Consider the following 26,247-nt stretch of genomic DNA (forward strand, 5'->3'; position numbering starts at 1 on the left):
TTGGAGTAGAGTGATTATAGAATTTATTTGAAGCAGTATATTTTGTTTATTTAACAGTTTTCATGTACTTATGTCGGAAAAAAAAATTTTAAAGAGTATGTCAGTGGCTTAATAAGCCAAAATAATGATAGTGGTGAGGGAAGGGGGGGGTTGATTTAAAGCACAGCTAACTGTTAAGAATTTGGTAGCTCTCTTTCACTTCATGCAAAACTAGCAAACAATACAAAAGTTCTAAATTTTCCTGATACTTTGATATAAAGATGTATGAAAGTAAATTTAGAAACAGACAAATGGAGATAAATAGATGAATGGAGATAAAATACTGCAAAGCATGTGATATGATACTAATCCAGAGGGTGTGTGTGTATGTGGTGTGGTGTGCTATACATTATCTTAACCTTAGCTATATTTGTAAAATGTCTAGATTCTCCATTCCTTCCTTTTTCAACATGTGGGGTAATTAGTAGTTGGATTTAGTTAAAGATACTGTCACAGAAAAAAAAAATACCAAACCTCCCTTATCTAGAAAAAGTTAAAGTACAACTTACATCCCTTTCAAATGAACATGTAGAGATTTTTAAACACCTGATAATATATTTTCTGACATATAGTTTTGTAGAATTACAAACAGTTCTGCATCTGTTACATGTGCAAACAGAGACAGCCAGGCTTTGAATGCTCTAAGAGATTATATTAACACACATTTGTCTTTCATTCATTCAAATTCAACTTAATTTCAGTAAACAAAGGAAGATGATGGACTGGAATACATTTACAAATACAGACCTGTGGAACAGAATACAACAGTGCAGTTCCAATCTCAGGAGTATACACTCTGCTTCTAAAGAATAGCATGAAAGCTGCTTCGAGGAAACTGGCACTGAAGAGCTCATGAATGCAATGTTTAAGCAAATGCTCAGTTGCTCATGGTATGTTGGAGTAAACTATGCATCCAAACTCAAGTGAAGCCAACAAAAAGAAAATCTTATAGAAAATCTAAGAAGAAAAGGAAACATTTTTGGTTCAAAGGGGCTCAGAGACATTTAGCATATACAGGCTTAAACACCACTGTGTCAAAACTGTAGAACACTGTAACCCACTCATAAAGATAAAATTCTCTGTGACTCTGACATAGTTAGAAATTAACTACTTCTACCATTATTTTTAAATTTTCTAAAAACAAATTGTAATTCTCTTTTATGCAAGATTTAAAAAAATAATAGGTGGAACTTGACAAGGCCAAGATTAAAAAAATAATGGCAACATATTATCAACAAGAGCACACAACTGGCCACATTGGCTCAGACCAACTAACTGAATCACACCGACTTTATCATTCTAGGATAGATCGTTCTTCCCAACTTAGCTCAAATCAGGAAAATGTTGTATCATTATACTCTACCATCAAGATATTTTTGCCAACAATAGCTGTTTCTAAAATGTTATAACTTTTAAGTACTCTAATAAACTGTTTTATGTATTTTAAGATACATTTAGTTCAGGTAAACTTGAAATCGACATTTTCATGACATGTAGGATGGCCACCTTGACGACAGCATGTACAAACTCTCATTTCCTCTTCAATTCTGGTCATTGCAGAAACCAAACATTTAGCAAGAGAATTTTCATGTCTAAAAATTAAGACTTTCATGGAATTAAAATGACAAAGAACTTCCAATGAAGCACATATATCGAAGAAACTTTCAATAGATCTAAACTAATTTACAAGAATTCAGAGCCAGCCTGGGCAGCAGTATAGTAAAAGCTATTGCCGATCACACACTTGCTATCATGCACTGAATAACAAGATATAATCTTTGAATTATATACGTACAAGATTTTTAATGACTACTCAAGTTATGTGGCCCAGCCAACAAATATTACATATTCACAATAAACATTCTGCCTTTATTAGCCTCTAATTAAATCAAGAGTGATCCATTGGCTCAGTTGTGTTAGACGTCTCAGCATCTTGACTATCCATCTCTTCCGGTTCCTCCATAGAATTTTCTTTTTGTGCTTTTGACCTTGTGGCAAATGCTGCTCCCAGTGTATCTGCCACAGGACCATCAGTTGTTTCAGTATTCGAATTCTCAGTGCCATCAGTTAAAGAAAAAGGTTCAGGCAAGCCAGTCTGAAGACTCCCAGGCCTCACAGAAGAACTCACAGCTTCTACTTTTCTTTGAGAAAGATCAGATGGTGTCTGCTCTGTGCTTTGATCCCGCAAGTGCTTGTCCATTGAAGCCTGAATAGAAGAAACCATTTCCTGCAATTTTTTTCGCTGGGCCTCAACCACATCAGGATCAAGCTGCCTGCCGTCTCTCATTGTTACTACTCCAGGAGCTATTCTAATAAGCTCACTGTTACTAGGAGCAGCTGTGAACACAGGAGGCTCTGTTTTAATGGAACTACTACTAAAATCTGTCCCTGTATTATGCTTTCTTGCAGCCAGAGTTTCCCTAGCTCTGGGATCAATGTGCGGGTTACTAGATGCAGTTCCTAGAGAATGCCCCTTTCCCTGAAAGGCGGTTACATTGTGAAGTTGCTCAGATTTCTTTTTCACTACTCCACCACTACCTAGTTTTAATAACCCATGTGAGGGGCTTGATTCCCTACTTCTTGTAGTAGCCTCTGCTCGAACCTGACTTACAGCCTCTTTAACTAAATCTTCAACATCAGGACCAATGGGGAAATGTCCTGCAGTATCGACACACAACTCCAGTCTATCTTCAGAAGCATTATAAACAAAGGTTTTGCCAGGTAGATGTGGAAAAGTACAATGTTTGCCATCAGCCATGCCTAAAAAAAAAGGGGGGGGGGAAAGATATTTAACATATTAAGATCTTAGTTACAATAAATACTAGTAAAAGCATAGCAAAGACATTTATGGCCAAAATAGTGAGTTTCTGATAGCAATGAATAGATGAACCGCTTTCCAAAAATGATTTGCTAGAAAACAACTTATCCTACTACAAAAAAGAACATTAGTAAGAACTTAAAGTAGTTCTCCCAGAAATGGGGAATATATACATGAAATCATTATCCTACAGCAAAGTTATGAAATGAAATTTAAAGAAACACCTGAATTACAAACAACAACAAAACCAACCACAATGTAAGAAAATATAATTTTATTTACTAAAATTTAAATTATAATTTCAAACAAATAGTAATTTCAATAGTCAATTAATAAAAATCCAGGTAGAAATTTCTCTTGATATGCTTCTGGCATAGTCAACTGAGAAAAAAATTGAAGTTGCCAGAGCTATATAGCTCAGGAGCTGAGAGCTGCCACTATGCATATCTTTAGGCCTTGCCAAACCATACAAATCAAAAAAAGAAAATATTCAAGTCAGAGATATGGTCTAAGTGGCTTTCTTTCTCTCGCTCTCTCTCTTTTTAACATAGTGTTCCTGCCTTTAATCCCAGTACCCAGGAGGTGGAAGAAGCATGGTAAGGCTAGCCTGAGGGAACGGCCTGCAGACTCTGCTTCACCACTGCCCGCTTTCATTCACGTGGACTACACGTGCACATCCTGCTGTTTCAACACCATTTGTAGAATACATTATTCTTATCCAATCTCAATGCTATACCTAACACTTTAAAAATTATTTCAAGGGCTGGAGAGATGGCTCAGTGGTTAAGAGCATTGCCTGCTCTTCCAAAGGTCCTGAGTTCAATTCCCAGCAACCACATGGTGGCTCACAACCATCTATATATAATGAGATCTGGTGCCCTCTTCTGGCCTTTAGGCATACAGGCAGAAAGAATATTGTATACATAATAAGTAAATAAATATTTAAAAGAAAATTATTTCAGGATTCAAAAAAAGCTCAAAAAATAAAAGCACTTGCAAGACAGGTCTAATGACCTGAGTTTGATTCCTAGATTCCACTGTAGAAGGAGGGCATGAACTCCCAAAGTTGTCCTTTGTCAGACATGCACAATGACACATGCATGTCCACACATACATAAATAAAATTTTAAATAATGTTTGTAAAACAAAGAAATTTTATAGTCAAGCTTCTACTTAGAAAACTAGAAGGAAAAACTTTAAAAACAAACTATTAATAAAAACCTGTAAATAAGAACAAAAAATTTTAATGAACGTATAGAACTGGCATTCAAAATGGAAGCTGTGACACTTCACATTAAATTTATCACTTTCACTATTGATTATATTTTACGCACCTATCCACCACTAAATAACAACAAAAAACCCACAAGGGAATTAGAATGATAAAAAGAATTAGCTTTAAATCCTCCTCCATATCTCGTATAAAAAGCAAGCATAAGGGAAGAGAAAACCTATGAATCCAATAGTTGTTTTTTTTTTCTTTGAAAACGACCAATAAAACTGATAAGCCAACCATTAGCCAGAGCAGTCAGCAAAAAGAAGGAAAGTAGTCAGGCAATGGTGGTGCACACCTTTAACCCCAGCACTTGGAAGGCAGAAGCAGGTGGATCTCTGTGAATTTGAGGCCAACCTGATCTACACAGAGTGAGTTCCAGGACAGCAAGGGCTACACAGTGAAACCTTGTCTCGAAAAACCAAAACCACACACACACACACACAAAAAGGTGAATGGAAGGGACATAAGACACAGCCATGAAAACAACTGAATGCTTCCCTTCAAGAAGGCATTATGTTCTTTGTCATTTCTATTCAACACTGAACTAAAAATCTTAGCCACTTCATTAAAGCAAGAAGAAGCAATAAAAGACTTACAGGTGAAAGATCATCACAAAAACCCACAGAAACAACTAACCTGGCTCATAGGAGCTCAGAGTCTGAAGCAACAACCAGAGAGCCTAAATGGGACTCTACATACGTGTGACAGTGTGTAGCTTGGTCTATTGTGGGACTCCTACCAATGAAAGCAGGAGCAACCCTTGGCTGGTTCTTGGGACTGTATCCTCATACTGGATTGCACTGCCCAGCCTTAATTAAGGGGATACACTTAGCCTTACCGCAACTTGATAGGCACCCATGGGAGGCCTGCCCCTTTCTGAACAGAAACAGAAGAGTGGCTGAGGGGAACTGGGGGAAAAAATAGGAGAAGAATAAGGAGGGGAAACTGTACCTGGGATGTAAAATAATAAATTAATTGAGAAAAAAGGGAGCAATATCTTTTATTTACAAAAGACATGTTGACCTACATAATTCTGAGGGAAAAAAGCTAGAAGAATATATGAGCTTAGCAAGGTCACAGGGTACAGTATTAACATGAAAACCAACTTTATTTCTAGTTACTAGCAATAAACAATAACAGAAATTTTAAGAAGCATCTCTTATAACAGGATTTTTTAAAATCCAAGAATAAAATAACTAAGGTCTGCATGCTAAAACTACAAAATTTGAATGAAAGTAAATGGAGAAACAAGTTTCATAAATTGGAAAAGAGTACTGTTAAGCCATTGAGTGTTTCTAAATTGTCTATATAGTGAATGAGATCACATTTAAACAAAATAATCCCGGCAGATTTTGTTGTTGTTGAAATCAACAACCTGATCCTAAAGTTTGTATGCATTAACAAGGAAGGAACCAGAATCCCCCCCTCCTAAATTTTTTTTTTCAGGGGAAACAGGGAATATTTACATTGATTTATTTTTAAGGATCGCTATAAAATACAATACTCAAGTCATGGCACTAACAAAAGGAGAGACAAAACACAGAAGGGAAAAAAAACTCTAGAATACAGCAAATTTGCTTGAGTTTTTGTTTGGTTTTGGGTAATTTAGCAATACTAAGAGTTGAACCCAGGGTCTTATACTAGGCAATTATTCTACCATTAAGTTACATTCTCTACCCTTTTAATTCTGAGACAAGGTCTTGCTAGGTTTCCTAGCTAGGTCTAGAACTTGTAATCTCCTGAGTGTCTCAACTTGAGTAGTTGCTGACTATAGCTCACTTGGCTTCAAGTGACTTTAAGAGCAAACTTATTTAGGTATAGTTTGCATATGATATAATTTATCCTTTCAAGTATATAACTCATTAATTAGTGAAAAGGTATCAAAATAATTTAATGGATAAAATGTATGTTTTTTAATAATAAAAGAGCAACATCCACAACTAAAAATAAACCTTGATTTATACTTTTGTAACCTATCAAAAATTAGCTTCTTGTTATACTTACAACATTTTTTTTTTGAGACATGGTTCTCTGTGTAACAGTCCTGGCTGTCTTGAACTCAGAAAGATCCACCTGCCTCTGCCTCCCTGAGTACTGGGATTACAAGTGTGCGTCACCACCACCTGGCTTACTTACAACATTTTGTAATACCCAAAATATATTTGAAAATAAATATAAAAACCTAAATCTATAAGACAAAGAATACAGTATTAATGAGCTTGAATTGAGCATAAAAAACATGAACCATAAAAGGAAAAATTACTAAACTGGACTTTATCTAAATTGAAAAACTTCAAAAGATATCAAAGATCTTCAAAAGATATCAAGAGAATGAAAAGATGAATTACAGACTATAAGAAAATATTTGCGCCGGGCGATGGTGGCGCACGCCTTTAATCCCAGCACTCGGGAGGCAGAGGCAGGCGGATCTCTGTGAGTTCGAGACCAGCCTGGTCTACAGAGCTAGTTCCAGAACAGGCTCCAAAGCCACAGAGAAACCCTGTCTCGAAAAACAAAAAAAAAAAAAAAAAGAAAATATTTGCTAAACAGTCATCTGATCAATGACATGTGCCTAAAACACACATAAAACTTAATAGTAAAATATAAAACTTATTTAACATTGAGTGGGAAAAAGAAAAATACATCAAAAGGTAATCAACATCACTTTATTGTAGAAATACAATTTAATAAATCACTATGGTTAGCGCTATCCATGTATTAAAAATTTTTGTTTTTTTAAGAACAAGAACTAGGTCAAGTGGTACAGTTTCATCTCAGTGTAAGAGAGGCAGAGACAGGAGATCTCTAAGTTTCAGGCCAACATAAGTCTACATAGCAAGTTCCAAATCAGGTAGGGTTATACAATGAGACTCTGTCTTAAACAAACAAAACCAAAAACAACTGGAGCTGGAGAGCTGGCTCAGTGGTCAACCATGAGGACTCTTGCAGGGGACCTGAGTTTGGTTCCCAAGACCCTTTTTAGGTGCCTGTTCATCTAATTAAGAGGACTGGAGGATTCTGACCTCCTACAGCACCTGCATTCACACGCACAGAGCCATACACATGCACCTAATTTAAAATAATAAAATTTTCAACTAAAAAAAAAAAACTGGTAGTGCTTACCATCAAGCATTAAAACCCAAGTCTAAGCCCTCAGAACCCGTGTAAAACGGACAGGAATGGTAGTATACTTATATAATCCCAGCGTTAGGGCAGCAAAGACAGGAGGATCGTTGGAACTCACAGGTCAGCGAGCCTAGCCTATTTGATGAACCCTAGGACAGTGAAAGTCACGGTCTCAAAAATCAAGGTGAGCAGCTCTTTAAGAACAACATTTGAGCACTCGGGAGGCAGAGGCAGGCTGATCTCTGTGAGTTCGAGGCCAGCCTGGTCTACAAAAGCTAGTTCCAGGACCGGCACCAAAGCTACAGAGAAACCCTGTCTCAAAAAAACAAAACAAAAACAAAAAACAAACAAAAAAAAGAACAACATTTGAAGTAGCTGCCCTCTGGCCTCCACATGCATACACATGTGAATACATGCCCAAACAAAAAGTGTACCTGCACATACACACAAGCACAGGCACACATACACACACAAAGTGACACTACCAAATGCCAACACAGATCTAAAACAAGTGGAATTTTCACACAGTGCTAATAGAAATGAAAAATGTCTAATCACTTTGGAAAATGATGTAGAAGTTTCTGTGAGTGAGTGGCTGAGTGTGTGTGAGAGTGAGTGAGTGAGAGAGAGAGAGAGAGAGAGAGAGAGAGAGAGAGAGAGAGAGAAAGAGAGCAATATGAGAGAGAGAGAGAGAGAGAGAGAGAGAGAGAGAGAGAAATATGAGAGAGAGCAATATGAGAGAGAGAGAGAGAGAGAGAGAGAGAAAGAGAGAGAGAGAGAGCAATATGAGAGAGAGAGACAGAGAGCAATGAGAGAGAGACAGAGAGCAATGAGAGAGAGCAATATGAGTGAGAGAGAGAGAGCAATATGAGAGAGAGCAATATGAGAGAGAGCAATATGAGAGAGAGAGAGAGCAATATGAGAGAGAGAGCAATATGAGAGAGAGAGCAATATGAGAGAGAGAGAGCAATATGAGAGAGAGAGCAATATGAGAGAGAGAGAGCAATATGAGAGAGAGCAATATGAGAGAGAGAGAGAGAGCAATATTAGAGAGAGAGCAATGAGAGAGAGAGCAATATGAGAGAGAGCAATATGAGAGAGAGAGCAATATGAGAGAGAGAGAGCAATATGAGAGAGAGAGAGCAATATGAGAGAGAGAGCAATATGAGAGAGAGAGAGCAATATGAGAGAGAGAGCAATATGAGAGAGAGAGAGAGAGCAATATGAGAGAGAGAGCAATATGAGAGAGAGAGAGAGAGCAATATGAGAGAGAGAGCAATATGAGAGAGAGAGAGCAATATGAGAGAGCAATATGAGAGAGAGAGAAACAGAGAGCAATATGAGAGAGCAATATGAGAGAGAGAGAAACAGAGAGCAATGAGAGAGCAATATGAGAGAGAGAGCAATATGAGAGAGAGAGAGAGAGAGAGAGAGAGAGAGAGAGAGCAATATGAGAGAGAGAGCAATATGAGAGAGAGACAGAGAGCAATGAGAGAGAGAGCAATATGAGAGAGAGAGCAATATGAGAGAGAGAAAAAGAGAGCAATATGAGAGAGAGGGAGAGAGAGTCGAGCAGTATATGTATATGTTCATGTGGGCATGTGTGCACGTATGTGTGTTCGTGTAGAAGCCAGAGATCAATGTTGCTATCTTCCTCTCATTCTCACCTTATTTTTTCCAGACAGGATTCTTTCCACTGATTCCACAGCTTGCTGACTTGGCAAGACTGGCTGACCAGCCAGCAACAGAAATACTTCTGTCTCTACTAAAGCTACAGGCACATGGCACCATGCCCTGATTTTTACATGAGTACTGGGGATCTGGACTCAGAGCCACAAACTTATGTAGCAAGCACTTTACACCAACAGAGTCATTTCCCCAGTCATGGAAGTGTCTTATAAAGACAAATACAGACTTACCATATGACTTTATATTCCGTTAAGTATTTACCAAAGAGAAAAAATTTGCATGGAGCCAGGAGCAGTGACACATACCTTTAATACCAGCACTGGAAGAGGCAGAGGCAGGTGGATCTCTGAGTTCAAGGCCAGCCTGGTCTACAGAGTGAGTTCAGGAAAACCAGGGCTACACAGAGAAACCTCATCTCAAAAAATAAAATAGGATAAAATAAATAATAATAAATAAATAAAATAAAAACTTGTATATAAATGATAAGTTTATAGGGACTAGATTCAGAGTAGTTAAAAACTAAAACAGTTCAATGTCTTTTGGTTGAGGTCTTTTTTTCAATTTCTGTTTATGTGTCTGTGACTTTACACTCCATGTATAAGACTGTTTGTGGAGGCCAAAAAAGGACATCGGAGGCTTGTGAGCTGCCCAAAGTGTCCTGGAAACTGAACATGGAACCTCTGGCAAGAGCAAAAAAGTACTCTTTTTTTTTTTTTTTTTTTTTGGATTTTCGAGACAAGGTTTCTCTGTAGCTTTGGTTCCTGTCCTGGCACTAGCTCTTGTAGACCAGGCTGGCCTCGAACTCAGAGATCCGCCTGCCTCTGCCTCCTGAGTGCTGGGATTAAAGGCGTGCGCCACCACCTCCTGACAAAAAAGTACTCTTAATCAACTGCTGAGTCATCTCTCCAGACCCAATTATTAATTTATTTAATGTGATATCCAATTAATGAAACATTATTCAGTAGTAATGCAAACGAAATCAGCTACTAATACCTGCCAATATACACTAAAACAGAAATGGAAACATACACTGCCAGTTTCTTGCTATGTTATGCCCTACACTGCTTCAGGGCTTTGCTAACAAGATGGCTATTACCAGATCATAGATCATGGACATTTGACCTTCATATGCAAAAATAAAAATCCCTTATATAATTAAAAACAAAACAGAAAAAGGCTTTTCTCGCTAAAGGACAGTGTGATAAATATTTTGATTACAGTGGACCGTAAGGTTTCTGTTACTATTCAACCCTAGTACTGTACTGCAAAAGGAACAAGTAGTGTGTAGGCATGAGTACGGCTACATGTCAATAAACCTTCACAGTGACACATGTCCCTCCGGCGAGTTCACCAACACCTATGTTAGACAAAAAGTCACCCTAGTGCAGCACTATGAAAAGGGAAAGTAAATAAACTCAGAAAACAAATCAATGGTTGCCAGTGTGTGGGGACTAGAAAATGGGGGTTGGTTAAAAATCTGGAGTGACAGAAAATATTTTTGTATTTCGTTTTGTTTTTCGAGACAGGGTTTCTCTATGTAGCTTTGGAGTCTGTCCTGGAACTAGCCCTGGAGACATGACTGCATGTTTCTCAAAATCCATATACAGTGTATAAAGTGAATACACGGGTTCTGAGCACTTCTAATCCAACAATCCAAAATCCACAGTGTGCCAAAACCTAAATGCACTTTCAGCATTTTTTTCAGCATAAAATAATGCAACAAGTATAAGATTCCACACTGTGAAACTGACTTCAAAGCACAAAATGACTTAAGGACATTATATAAAATAATCTTCAGACAATGTGTTTAAGGCAGGTATGTCACATAAATAAATTTTTTACTTGAGCTCTATTAACAAAATAGCTCATTGTGTATATGTAAAGTAATCCTAAGTTCTCCCAAACCCGAAATGCTTCTGGTTCCACATATTCTGGGTCTATAATACTTAATTTGTACCTGTATCCCCATGAAATGTGAATTTTACTCTGTATATTACATGTCTCGATAAACCTGTCTCTGGGCTGGCAAGATGACCCAGCAGATGAAAAGTGCTTACCAAACAAGATTGACCACCTGAGTGTGATGCCTGGAGCCCAACGTGGAAAGACAGAATTGACTTCTGAAAGTTATCCTCTGACCACAAACAAACAAGCTGTGGCGTGTGACACCCACACTCACGTACTTCCTCCCTCCCTCCCCCCCCCTCTCACGCATGCATGCACGCACGCTCACAAACCATATACACAATAGTAATAAAGCCCGTCACTACAGCTCAAGGGGATCCTAACACCTTCCTTTGGTGTCTGAGAGAGCTGCACTCATATGCACACGCACATACGTATACACATATAATTTAAAATAAATCTTTAAAAATAAAAAGTTGGTGTCTCATAATGTCATGCAGACTGGCTGGGAATTCCTGGGCTCGAGCAGTTTCCCAATTATCAACACCCAACTTGGACTACAGACCTGTGGTACTATGCCCTACTGTTACTATTTTTAATACTATACCCAGGTGTTAGTATTTTGATTGTTCTTTTAAAATATTATTTTGTGTCTACGTATGTGTGTGCATGTGGAACTCAGAGGACAACTATGGAGTTGGCTCTTTTCTCCCATCATGTGGGTCCCAGGGATTGGAACTAAGGCTGTCAGGCTTGGCAGCATATGCCTTCACCCACTGAGGCATCTCTCTGGGTTCCTATTTGAATATTCTTAATTTTACATACTTTAAATAGAATCATTATCCAAAGATAAAATCACAATTTAACTATACCCATAGTTTTCTTCATAATATTGTAGAATACACCACCCTGCTGGAACATGTGAGGAAGACCCTTTGCATAAGACCATACGTCTTCTCCTGAAAGACAAAAACAGACAAAGTATAAGTACAGACAACAGAGTGCCACCCAAGACTGTATTAACACAGATTAGCCTTGAACAGAGACTGCAAGGCCAAGATCCAGATTGAGTACAACACAGATATGATGCAATGGCACACCAAATGGACGATGTGATGGTGGGAGCTATTGCCAAGTGCTGTCACAGAACAGCCTAAACACATGTCACTTCTCAAGACATGATAACAATCGAAATTTTTAGTAAGTTCCTTCAATTTTTAAACAAAAAAGCTAACAAAAGTATCTTTAAAACTGCACCAATACTAAGAATATTAAACAAAATATATCTGAAGTCTCAGAGTATCTCAAGGGAGACTTGCCTGTAAACTCTGGGCAGGAACAGAAAAGATTATAAAAAGATACTCATTTTTAACTAAAATATAAAATTGTACAGTGTGTGTGTGTATTGTGTGTGTGTGTGAAAAGTGAATAAAATGAAAAAGAAATAGCAAGAGAAAAAAATAAGTAGGCAGATTGAACAAAAGTAATTGCCTTTTGTTATTCTAATGTTGAATTAGAAAACATATATTTAAGGGAAAAATATATATACCCCTAAAAATCTTCAAAAAACTATAAAGCATTCATAAACAAACTACTATTTCAAAAAAATACATCAAGGTTTCAAATAAAAAACGGAGAACAATAGAACAACTTCTGTGTGGTGAAACACATACTCAGCATGTCCAAGGCTCAGAGTTCAATTCCTAGCAAAAAAAGGGGAGAGGCATGGGGGAAAAGATTTTCATATTCGAAAGCATCAAAGAATAGAAGAATAGAAGTATGGTTATGCCTATGTGCTGCTTCTTTATATCTTTATTTTCTACCTGTTAAGGAACACATGATATCATTATCAAGGGACTTAGTTCACTTTAATAACAATAGCAATAATGGGTTAATTTTTGTCTTTCCTACTAGAAAACTACACTGCGGAAACTGAGTTTTGCAATGAACTCACTGATGATACTAATTAATCACATGTCTACCATCCTTTCCCACACCATAAAGAAGGAAATGAAGTTGTCTAACAGCTAAAGTTATTTTCAGTAAACCAGTTTTAAACATAAACTTTTAAAAGCCTTGTTTTGTCATTTGAACCTTCAGTTAACCTGAACATTCAGTTACACAAATACTTTATTTACTAAGAATATAATACTATTACCAAAATTACTTAAGTGAAGACATATAGAAAATTTTTATTTAAAATATCAAATCCCCCAAGCACAAAAATACTGATAACTCCTAGTAGAAGCTACACTGGTAAGCTTACCAAACTTCATCATATTTCACTTAATTATGGTCATTCTTATCCTAAATGGTCGCAGTTTTCTAAACTACTCAAGGATATTAATTTATTTGGAAAACGTCAACAAGTATGGGGTTGCAAAGTTTGAGGTTGGTTTACTTGTGGGGTCTGTTTTGTTTTGTTTGGGGGGGGAAGAATCTGAACAGTTGCCACAGTGAGCACCTATATACTACACTGAGAAAAATGTTACATTTCTTAGCAGTTCATATTCCAGACTATGTCTTATTTAAGCAGACCAAGCATTTGTTTTCATCATCTCCATATAAAGGTTATTCAGACATTATTTTCTTAATCAGCCCATTCCCCATGGCATTTGAATAGCACAGACGTATGCTATGCTATATTGTTTATGTAGTATATATGTGTATAATTTTATATATCAAGAGTAAGGTTTTTTCCACTCTCTATTCCCCAGAACTAATTTTTCCCCAGTAAGAGAAATACTGCCATCACTCCTCAATTAAACGAAGTCTAAACACCAGCCAAGCCTCTATTATCCACCTCTCTCTGAGCTGAGAATGCACTTTCACAGCTTCTTTTACTATCACAACCAGGCTTTTTCTACCTCACTTACAAGCAAACAAGCTCAGAACAATGCTTACATGACTACCCCAAGATCACACAGTTAATACGTGGCTGAATCCTGCATACCAATCCAAAGTTTATACATATCCTTTAAATTAAACATCCATGATCCATTAAATCAAACCATGTTAAGACAAACATGATGGCCCTATTCACAGTCCTGCATAGGTATGGCATCAACTGGCTATAGAAAACAGACAAATTGGGCTGGAGAGGTGGCTCAGGGGTTAAGCACACTGACTACTCTTCCAGAGGTCCTGAGTTCAATTCCCAGCAACCACATGATGGCTCATAACCCTTTGTAATGAGATCTGGTGCCCTCTTCTGGCATGGAGGTGTACATGCAGGAGGAACATTATATACATAATAAATAAATCTTACAGCCTCATACAGCTCTCCACAGCATCATCTCCATCTATATCACTATTGTCTGTCTCCTGCCTAGACCACTGTCTCCTTCTCAACTGGTTTTCCCTTGAGCCTTGTCCTCCCCAACTCCCTTGTTCATGCAGTGCTAAATCTCACACACTGAAGAGAAGCTAGTCCAAAGGTAATCCTCAGATATGCAAGGAATCCCAAGGCCGGTGTGAGCAACAGGAGAAGGTCTAAAAAAGAAAAAAGAAAAAATAGAGGAAGAAAAAAAAAGAGAAAAGAATACAGGTCAAAGTCCAAGGCCTCCTTTTCTACACTACAGTAAGAACTGGTTGGTCCTTCTCTACCAACCTCATATCATGCCTTACCTTGACTGTTTTGTTATTTTGAGACAGGGTCTCACCATGTAGCTGAGACTAGCTTAGAACTCCCAATCATCCTTTATCTTCTTCCAGCTCCTGAATGCTGGAATTATAGGCATTCACCATCAACTCAGTTCCCTCTTCCTTGATTTTAATGAAGCAACACAAATTGTTCCAGTTTCCTAAAGGCCAATAATTGTTACATATTCCTTAAAAGGTAATTTAAAATTCAATAATAGCTTATCTGTAAAGGCACACTTACTGAAGCCTGACAACCTGAGTTCAATCCCTCACCCACATGGTGGGAGGAGAACCAGTTCTCCCAAGCAGTCCTCTGGCCTCCACATACGTGCTGTAGAGCATGTGCATGTGTGCACACAAAGACAAAATTAAATAAGCACAAAAAGTATAAAATTCTATTTAAGTGCCACTTCTCTATACAATCTGAGTGATTGGGTAATACTCTGATGTCAACATATCAAGGTCACTGTCATAGCTTGCTAATTTAGTTTACTTTTTTTCTTTCTTTTTCAGACTCAGGGAAAGGTCAGTGGCATATCAGACTTTCTATTGCCAGGACCTAGCACAGGGCTGAACGATTGCATTCTTAATACTGGTTGAACAAACACAATGAATGGGTATCACAAATGAAGTTTTTCCCTCTCCCGCCCTCCAGTTGGAGAGATGGCACGGCAGTAAAGAGCACTGGCTCCTCTTCTACAGGACCTGGGTTTGATTCTCAACACCTAACTGGCAGCTTACAATCAGCTGTTTCTAGTTCCAGGGGATCTGACACCTTCTTCTGGCTTTTGTGGGTACCAGGCACACAAATGGTGCAGACATATATGCAAGCAAAACACTAATACACAACATTAAGAAAAAAGGAAAAGAGGTTTTCCCTTAAAGGGAACAATGCCTAAAAACAACTCGGGGAGGGGGAGGACTGAAGTAGAATAAGCGTCCTCCGGGAGCAGCGGATCTGTAAAAGGTAACTACCAGCAGCACTACCTATATCCAATACTCTAATAAGTCAAACTCTGTGAAAAAAAAGTGGCTCCATCTCATTAGGACACACTCTTAAGAGGCGTTTCATGGTGAGGTCTCCATTATATCAACACATTTTTCTGTCATAGTCTCCTAACTAGCTTTAGAGTTAGCTGTTTTTCATGGTACAACAGTAAAATATTCCTAGTTGATGTATGGCGTGTGAAGATGGCAGAGTGCATGCAGCACCAATCACCTCTTTCTGCGGTCTTCTTCTGGAGCCCCTCCTCCAGGCTTCAGTTCTCCTCTTTAAATAGAAGACACATATAGCAGTAGTATTCCGGATGATTTTCTTCTCACTGTATTGCTTTTTTTTCTATTTGAGAAGTGATTTTTAATTTTTTAAATTTATGTTAAAAAGATCTGTTTTAAGAATATATGTTTCTAAAAATAAATAAATAATAAAAAAGAATATACATTTATTTTCTTCTTCAGATTTATTTACTTACGTATATTAGTACTCTATTTGCATCTATGCCTGCATGACAGAGGGGGGCATCAGATGCCATTACAGATGGCTGTGAGCTAGCATGGGATTGGGTGCTGGGAACTGAACTAGGACCTCCGGAAGGGAAGCCAGTGCTCTTAACCATAACCATCTCTCCAGTCCCAAGAATATATATTTTTCTAAGACTAAGACAGAGTTGAGATGAAAGTTTAAAAGGCTGTCATAGGCTGGCATAATAGCATTAAGTGGCTAGAACACTTCCAAGTCCGAGAAGCTGCATTTGTTCCTGGGACCCACATGGTAGGAGAGAACTGACTCCCACAAATCGTCCTTTGACCTCCACAGGGACACAGGTGCACAAATGAATATGTTTTCGAAAAGTCAAATCATTGTTCCAATTTTCTAACTATAAATATTTCTGATGGAGAAAAGCTGAGAAGGGGGAGATTCAGATAAAATAGCTAGATTGTGTTATAATATTGCAGTACAAGAAGAACTAACTTTTTTAAAAAGGTTTTTTGACCCAGTTTAACTTAGAAATATAGCCTAGTCTGGCCTCAAACTGACAGTAATACTCCTACCTCACCTCAAGTGTGCAGTAATTGTAGGTGTGCACTACAACGCCAGGTTTTAAAAGGAGTAACCCAATATTCTACAGCACAGTATGCTAGTTATGGTTGAAAATAACTAACTGTATATTTCAAAATAGCTAACAGACAAGTATTTTAATGTTTCCAACCCAGGAAATTATGTGCCTGAGGTGATAAATAAGCCAATATCCCTGATTTGATCATTACACAGTGAACAGATGTACTGAACTATCATACCTTACCACACAAATGCATTGTTATTATATCAGTTAAAATATATTAAGTAAAAGTCAATTTGAAGTTTCTACTTTGCAACTTGAAAACAAACTAAAAACTCTTAACATCTATATGAAATTGTGTGTGTGTATAATTATAATGTGTGTATACACACACACATATGGAACGCATGTCCGGGTTGTGTATGTGTGCAGACACACAAGTGTCCTGCTCTACCACTCTCTACCTTGTTCCCTTCAGATAGGTTCTGTCACTGAAGCTAGAGGGTAAACAATCCTTGGGGCTCCACCCACCACAGCACTAGACTCATAGACAACAAATGTTCTACCTACCCACCTACCCACCTCCCATATGAAATATATTTTAAAGACTCAAATACTTAAAACTCTGAACTTGAATTGGCAGGATGGCTTAATAGATAGATACATTTGCTGACAAGCCTGCCAACCTGAGTTTGATCCCTGGGACCCACATGGAAGGAGAGAATCAACTCGCACAGGTTGTACTGTTTCCCATGTGTACCCAGCAGCACAAGCACAAAATAAATAAATGGCAGGGCGGTAGTGGCGCACGCCTTTAATCCCAGCACTCGGGAGGCTGAGGCAGGCGGATCTCTGTGAGTTCAAGGCCAGCCTGGTCTACAAGAGCTAGTTCCAGGACAGGAACCCTGTCTCGAAAATTCAAAAAAAAAAAAAAAGAAAACAAAATAAATGTAATAAAAATTTAAAATTTAGTGAACTAAATAGTGAAATGAATAGTGCTATTTATTTTCTGTTTTAGAGACGAGGTCTTATGTCACCCAGGTGGATGATCCTCTTACCTCCACCCACTCAGTAATGAGATTACAAACCAGGTGTGTATCAGCATAGCTAGTTTTATGCACAGCTGGGGCTTCATGCATGCCAGACAAGCATTTTATCAACTGAACTATATTCCTAGATCTTAAATAAACAACTTTTGAGTAACTAAGTTTGAACTAAAATGAAGTTTCTATTAGAAAGACTGTTAAAGACATTCATTTACCAGCTTTCTGCTCCTCCTCCATTAAACATTTGCTTTTATCAATACTCAAAACAGTCTCTAAAGGTTATGTTTTTGTTGTTGTTGTTTAATTACATGTATTTATTTGGAGGGCAAGGCTCAAATCCCACAGAGAACTATCTTCAGGATTCAGTTCTCTCCTTTTATCGGTTGCTCAGGATCAAACTCGAGTCTTCAGGCTTGGCAGCAAGTGCCTTTACCTGCTGAGCCATCTTGCCAGTCCAGTCAAAACTATTTCTAAGAAACATATCCCTGATTCTACTTACTTCTCAGTCCCTTAAGTAAATCTAGTTTTTAGTGTCACCATTAAGTGTTAAAGGATGCATTTATAATGCATATCCACGGACCACAAACCCAATCATGTACAAGAATGTGCACACACAGGAGTATGAATGTAATTAGTATTTTTTTTTCTGGGAAGTACAATGTTAAGAACTACCACATCTTATTTTATAGATATCAGAATTCTTTGAAAGAAAATAAAAGTAAAATATATCAAATGGCTAAGTCACAGAAAGTGATTAACTTAAATCTTCAAAGCATAATTACATAAGTTATCTCCTGTATTGTATATGTAAAGACCTATCTATATGCATCAACATCATATTATGACCATTCTTACTACAAATGTACCACATATAAATAAGAACCATCCAATGGCACATAAGGAATAACAATAAGAATAAGCAGCCGGGCGGTGGTGGCGCACGCCTTTAATCCCAGCACTCGGGAGGCAGAGGCAGGCGGATCTCTGTGAGTTCGAGGCCAGCCTGGTCTACAAGAGCTAGTTCCAGGACAGGAACCAAAAGCTTCGGAGAAACCCTGTCTCGAAAAATCAAAAAAAAAAAAAAAATAAGAATAAGCATGATCTAGATTTCAAACTTTTACCCAGCATTTGAAGAAAAATATAAAGAGAGATAATAATAAAGCAATCCAATGTCACCTAAAAAAAAAATCTGAGTTCTCATGTAATTTTGGAAACTCCTGAGGTATTAGGACGGGTTTATATCATGCTTCCTAAGCATACATGAGGCCCTATATTCAACTATCGGTACCACATTCACCAATACATAAAAAAGAAATTACAAAGTGTTATGAGGCTTTTGGGTGCTGTGGATTGATCCAAGTAGGCCCTATATTTTAAAACTATATAGGAAAAAGTCACAGTCCTTTCAGGAAGAAAAGCAGTGTCATAAAACCCAACAAACTTCTCTATTTTCTCAAAAGCTGGCAATAAACTGACATAAAATCACATTTTAAGTAAACTACAGACAAATCTTGTTTTTCACCTAGCCCCTATCTTTACCTCCTGATAAAGCTATGATAATCAGAAAATAAAATTTAATACTAAGAAAAAAGAAATCAGCCATTTCTTATGGTAGACCATATCCACCATAGCTACCATAAAACAAAATACAAATACTTGGTCTACAAGGAATTGTAGTAACATATTGTACAAAGTCATAATTGGGTTGATTTAAACATTATACGAAGACGGCAGTCTGTTAAAAACTAAGTTCAATAAACTCCAGTGGTCTGAATAAAATGGATTAAAAATATATGTGAAATATTACAGAAAAAAATACTGTTGTATTTTATACTACCATCATATGATTAAAGCAACTGTGACTAGTTTCATGAATGCCCATACTGAGTAGACTATGTATTATTTTGTTGATATACATACAAAATTTATTTAATGAATATTGATCTTAAAAACAAAAAAAGGTAAGGTCCCAGGTTCAATCCTAGCACCACGAAAACAAATAAAAACTCAGAACAGTGCTTTTCTGTCTCATGGCCTCCATGATATAAATTGTGCCTCATCACATCCTCCCCACCATGATAAATGGAACCAACTGAAGCTATGAGTTAAAAAACAAACAAAACCACCCTCAAAAAAAAAAAAGAAAAACACATGTTCCTAGCTATTAAAAGTCAGCACACTTCACGAATCTCCAAATATCTATCTATATAGAGATATTTGGAGATATATGTGTATATATGTGCATAATCTCAAATAAGAGTTTTTTAAATGCTATATTGGTTATCTTTGGGGTTTATCATTTTTATATTGATAGAAAATAAGGCTGGTCGTGTTTTAATGAAAGCTATAAATGCAGGCAATTCCCTCAGCAGACACCCTTCTGGCAAGTTGTGATGATATGAATAAGAAATGTCCCCAGTCTCTAGCAATTGACTGTTCCCAATTGGTGGTACTGTTCCGAGGTTTAAAAGTGTGGTCTTGCTGGAGAAAGTACTTCACTAGGCAAGGGTTTGGAAGTTTAATGTCTCCTCCAGCCATTCCCAATAGCTCTCTGCTTCCTGCTGCCATCTTAAGATATGATCTTAGCCAGGGAGCAGTGGTGGTGCACACTTTTAATCCCAGCACTTGGGAGGCAGAGGCAGGCGGATCTCTGTGAGTTCAAGTCTAGCCTGGAGAACAGAAGCAAGTTTCAGGACAGCCAAGGCTGTTACAGAGAAACTCAGTCTCCAAGGTGGTGGGTGGGGGGTAGGGGGAGGAGTGAGATCTCAGTTTATTGTTTCAGATACCACGCCTGCAGGTTGCCGTGCTTCCCTGCCATGCTGATAACGAACTCTTATCTCTCTGAAACCATAAACCCAAATAAACCCTTCCAGGAAGGAACTGTATCTCATTCGTCGTTGTACCTCTGACATAGTCTCAGGCTCACAGCATACATTCATTTTGATGAGCTAGCAATCTCTGTTCATTCACTCAGCAAGCATCTGCTTGGTATCATACAATGTGTCAGTGATAACATTCATTAAAACAGGTTATACTCTCTCTGTAGACTTAAAATCCAGTGTAGGGAGGTACAAATAAACAGACAAATAATATCATTAAGTTTGTAATAGGTGCTATAAGGAAAATGAATAGAATATAAAAATAAATTAGAATAGTAAACAAGTCTCTCAAACCTTTACAGGACATATTCAAAACTATTAGTGAAAAGATAAATAAGTATTGTAAAGCTTGAGAAGCTATGTTCTAAACAAATATAAAGGCAACTAATCTCTGTAGTTTTCCAATTTTTTGTTTTTGCAATTTTCTAAATAACTCCTGTTGTTTTCTAGCATCGCCAATCTAAATATCAAGTGGCTGAATATTCTGTATTTTATGTATGGTCTTCCAAAACTAATGTTTTTACAAACACATTACTTTTAAAGCATTATCTTCTCTACATAATTAAAACAATCAGAGAGAGGTGACTAATATTTGGACAGGGGTTGTCACTGTCATAGTACTTTGCTTGTTTGGGGTTCTGATCTTCAGTTATTGCTGTTGTCATCACTGCAGACAGTGCTGCTATGCAGTCAAGGCTCAAGACAAGCTCATGATCTTCACGCCTTAAGTTCCCAAACACTTGGAGTGCTAGATTTGAGGTGTGCACCCCCATGCCAGGCTAGTGTTAGTGCTTAAAGCACAATTTTCTCAAATTAGTAAAATATACCTTTATACTTAAATTCTGTGTTGGCAATAAATACATACATATAAAAAAAATCAGATGCAGGGGCTGGAGAGATGGCTCAGTGGTTAAGAACACTGACTGTCCTTCCAAAGGTCCTGAGTTCAATTCCCAGTACTCACACGATGACTCACAACCATTTGTAATCTGGCGCCCTCTTCTGGCCTGCAGGCATACATGTAGATAGAAAACTATACATAATAAACAAAGTCTAAAAAAAATTAGATGCATTGTGGACACCAACATAAATATTAGAAGAGGGACAGGATTAGAAGAGAAGGTGGTATCTTGGGAAACTCATTACACTCTAAACTAGTTCTCAGAAAATTGGATGCAGGAAGCGTAAATCGATTTTTTAAAAGAAATTATAAACTGGTATTTTTAATAACTTTCAATATAAAATATATTACCAGTCGGACAGTAGTGTTGCACACCTTTAATTTCAGCACTCGGGAGGCAGAGGCAGGTGAATCTCTGAGTTCAAGGTCAGCCTGCTCTACAGAGTGAGTTCCAGGACAGCCAAGACTATACACAGAGAAACCCTATCTCAAAAAACCGAAAGAAAGAAAAAGAAAGACATTACTATCCTGTTTTTAACTTGAGAAGTTGTCAGTTTTAAAATGTTATTTTATACCTAATTTTATACATTTTGTAAAGATGCTATTTATTTTTTTTCAGAGTTCTAAGAATATTTTACCCAACTACAAGAGATATTTTCTACAGAAGCAACTGAAGTGTTGGGGAGTTAATAATTTTCACAAAATCACTAAGTTAGTAATTAATAGGGAAAATAGTCAAATTGTGTCTTCTGATTCCATACATACAGCCACTCCTCCATTCCATGCAGTATCTAAGAGACCACGGCATCTCAGAAATATGGAAATACCTAGGTCATTTTCTCCATTTCAGTTTTTACACCTGCCAAACTAAAATCAACAATATCAACTTGAAAATTTGTACAGTTTTTAGATCTCCCATTAACTAATAGGCTCCCAACTTAATAAACCAGTAATAACAAATCTTCATTATAGAAGGCCAAGGCCCAACTCAATACTTTTCAGTAGTCTGAGAAAACAGAATCAAAAGCCAGCACCTTTCTATCTAGAGTTCTAGTTTCAGCAAAAATTAAGGCCTTTCTAACATCTAACATTCAAATTTTACTTCATACTTCAAAACTTGTGGAAAGCATGCTAACACCAACTTAAAAGACAAAGGTTAAGCAATAATGAAAAAAGACATGTACCATGAAGCAGTATCCCAAGTCATCTAAAGGATGAAATTATATATTTAGTTGATAATATATTTTTCTTTAATTTATGCTAAATTATTAAAAAGAAATTTTAACCCCATTGCCATCTTTGTTCATTTCTTATGAGCTATTCACTGCAATTATGGCAGTCACTGAACCATGAAATTAAACACAAAACCTGTGTACACATACGAAAAACATGACGAAGGAAATGGAGGCGATAGGCTATTGGGTGGGAGTGCGGACTATAAACACCAGAAACTGCAATTCATCAGACAGGAAGTCCTGAAATCACATGACAGGCAAGAAAATGAAATTAAAAATAAATGAAAAAGGATCAAAATAGAAAGGCCCAAGAGCTCAGACTGGGAGAAAAAGAAAGGTCTTTAGATACATTTGTTTTTTTTAAACAATTTTTGAAATAAATGTTATTTAAATATTGGTATATCTAAATAAATAATCTGCTGACAGTTGAGGAACTACTTTCATTTTATAGTTGTGCTTTTCTAATAATCACTCAATAATCATATTTATAATACCAAACATTAAAGAGAATAATTTTCTCCTAAAGTATAGAATCAAGTATTTATGGTAACCACTGTTTTTTCTCCCCACAAAAGAAAACCTCAGTATTTTATACTCACAACTATGATATACCACCAGACCTCAATTGCTCTTACCCATTAACGTTGCTAAAAGACACAAGGAATACATTTCTTTGTCAGCTTGCTCCTGAAGTTCCTTGGACGACAGTCTGCCAGTAGCAGCAATCTCTTCTTGTTTCACAGTGTGGGCTGAGTGTGCTGCAGCGGGCTGACCACCTTCGGCTTTGCTTTTTAAGATCTCTATTGTAATTCTGTCACCGTGCTGTAAGGGAACTGGCTCCTTTTCCATGCCTGCCTGGGGTGGCAGTAACTCTTTAGGGGGAAAGCCATATCGAATACACTGTAAATACGGAGGAATGTTGAACTCTCTGGCTATACTTTCCTGAAGTTCAAAAAAGGTTGTTGAAGACTTAAGGGTAACCATGGACTGTCGTCCATCATTGGTTGTTATTCGAATCTTCTTCTCCTTAGAAGTTGTAGGTGAGTAGGGAGCCTTAGTGGGGGTGGCAGGTGCAGATGATGGGCCATCACGAACAGTGCTTGGGGAAACAGTTCTGGGCTGCCCCTTTTGCTCTTGTTTTAATTTATCTGTTTTCCGTTTCTGCATTGCAGAAGCTTGTTCTGTGATGTTCTGTTGAATAGTTCTTTCAGTTTTACTCATGTTTAACTCTTCCTTGTGCAAAGTTTTTGCTTTCTGTCCAGTAAGAATAATCTTAGTTGGTAGCTGAGACTCCAATTCTTGTCCTTGCACATCTCCAACTCTCTGAGCATGAGCACCGTCTATATTTACAGGAGTGTAATCGTCAGGATTTTTTTTTGCAGTCTGATGCAATATGGTGTGGACAACTTTCTGAACTAGGATCTCACTTCCAAATTCACCTGGAAAGTGCTTGGTAACAAGCTTCATTGCAACATCATAAACATTACTATTCAAAGCTGGATCACTTTCATACTGGAACCAATAAACGGTTTCTCTGACCACTCTTCCTCCCCACTCCAAAGTGATGGGAAAAGCCTCTGGGAGGTTGTCATACTCTTTACCTTCCCAGAAGTGTTTGAATCCACAACCACATTTGCCACCAGTAGACCTGGAATTAGTTCTGTCTCCATCCAAATACACAAGAGAGCCATCTCCTCTGACTCTTCGCACAGATGAGCCATGGCACCAATTACAAGCTGTTAGATTACTCAATCCATAGTCTGGTATCAGAACATCTTTCACTGGGTCATATGAACAAATCAAATTGTTTAAGGGAAAGCTGTAATTTTTGTCAGGCCTCAGCTGTCCGTGAGTACTTTTTGCCAGGTTGTACAGTTTCCCTCCTGGAGCCAACCACTCAGGAGGAACATGAAGTTCAGAAAGGGCACCACAGAGCAAACACTTGTGAAGGCGATTATCCATCACTGCTTTTTTAGCAGCTGCTGTAACTTCCTCAGGCTGAACTCCTATCACCCCAGTCCTTCTGTAGAAATACTGATGTACATCAGCAACCAAACTAGGATGGATGCCATGCTTGTCCATGAAGACCTCCTCCATAGCAGCAACCAGCCGAAGTAAGTACTTATCCTGCAAACTTCTGTCTCCTCCGATAACACAACCACCATCCTCCTCAAGTTTGATGTACTTCTTAATAAGATCCTGAGGCACACCCCATGCTTTAGGCAGCAAATTCATGGGCAGTTTGGGCAAGGCCGCCCCTTTTATGCCTACCAAGGGAATATAATGGTTTCGACCAGAGCTACTCCACGCGATACAGATTGGCTTGTTCAGATGACCATCTCTCCCCGTGCACTTCTCTGCCGGGATGAGCCCAGGTAGAAAGGTGGCTGAGTAGTCACCAGAGCTTCTCATGCCACTGAGCGAGTCCAAGAGGATGATGGGGCGATGTAACACGTTAGCAAGGCCAAATATGTGGATGTTCCTCAGGCCTAAGGGGACACCTTCGGGTGGCACAAACAGAGGGTCACACTCGTTGATGATGTCCTCCCACTCGGCCGCATCAATAAAGTCATGAAACAGGGCCTGATAGCGGGCCAGGTGCTGCTGAAAGTGCTGCTTGAGATTCTCCCTCAGGGCATGCCAGAAGAGCTCCCGGCCCACGAGGGCCCGGGACACCGCGTGCACCAGGCAGTGTCCGTCCCCATCCACATGCACGGGGATGAGGCACTCCTGACTTTTATTGGCCCGTTTGATGTCCTCGAGGGTGTCGTGTAAATACAGGAGGCTCCCGGAGCGGTCCTTGCCGTAGCCCACGGTGTTGACGTGCTCGGGCTCGATGAGGAAGGCACGGTCACCCAGTAAAGCGCAATCGAACAGTTCGCCCTGGTTCATATCCCGAAGAAGCTTGGCCCGGCCTGTTTGTTTGTCCATCCCATAGCGTGCCAATATGGGCGACAGTAATTTGCAGTGGTAGTTGGAGAGGCCCATCACCTTTACCAGTTCCGTGTTCTTCTTGGGCGCCCCCGTCACCCCGAGCAGTGCGTTCCGCAGCAGATTGTGCAGCACCACGTCCGGGTCGGTCACCTCCTCCACTCCCAGCAGCTGGTGCTGCTCGTGCCGCTGCCCGCACTCGGTACACTCGATGCTGACGGAGCCCGAGGCCGGGAAGAAGAGCCGCGCCTGGCACTTGGGGTCCGGGCAGCTCCCGGAAAGGATCCTCCGGTCCCTTCGTTTCGAAAGGCCCCCCGGAGTAGCCGCCGCCGCCAGCGACGACGAAGTCTGCGGAGCCTCGGGGGGAGGAGGCGGCGGCGGCAGCGGCGGCGGCGGCGGCGGCTGAGACATCGCTCTCGGCTCTCGCTCGGCGTCCCAAGCGACCCTCAAAAGCACATAGCCAGCCCTCCGCCGGCCCGACGCGGTCTAGTCCAGGCCCAGGGCAAAGGCTTTCCCTTCCCTACCAGTTCCTCCTCCTCCTAGGCGAAGGCGGAAGCGCCGGACGTTGTTTCTCTTCTCACTTCTCCACTGCCTTAGCCGTTGCCCCGAACGTAACGGCCACCACCCCACCCCGCACTCACACTCACTCACTCTCGCTCTCTCCCTCAGACACAGACATACACGCCCTCACTGAGACTGC

The 26,247-nt window shown here is 38.9% G+C and overlaps 1 protein-coding gene across 1 annotated transcript; it reads right to left on the reverse strand.

Annotated features, from left to right (window-relative positions):
* Positions 1 to 26,247, reverse strand: Vcpip1 (valosin containing protein interacting protein 1). Its single transcript, XM_075971346.1, has 3 exons — positions 23,252 to 26,247; positions 11,726 to 11,812; positions 1 to 2,799 (listed from the first exon to the last, which is right to left on the reverse strand). Exons 1-3 carry the CDS (start codon positions 25,956 to 25,958, stop codon positions 1,928 to 1,930), a joined length of 3,666 nt encoding a protein of 1,221 aa, XP_075827461.1. The 5' UTR covers positions 25,959 to 26,247; the 3' UTR covers positions 1 to 1,927.

This window comes from Microtus pennsylvanicus, chromosome 5 (genome assembly GCF_037038515.1).
Source record: "Microtus pennsylvanicus isolate mMicPen1 chromosome 5, mMicPen1.hap1, whole genome shotgun sequence".
NCBI lineage: Eukaryota > Metazoa > Chordata > Mammalia > Rodentia > Cricetidae > Microtus > Microtus pennsylvanicus.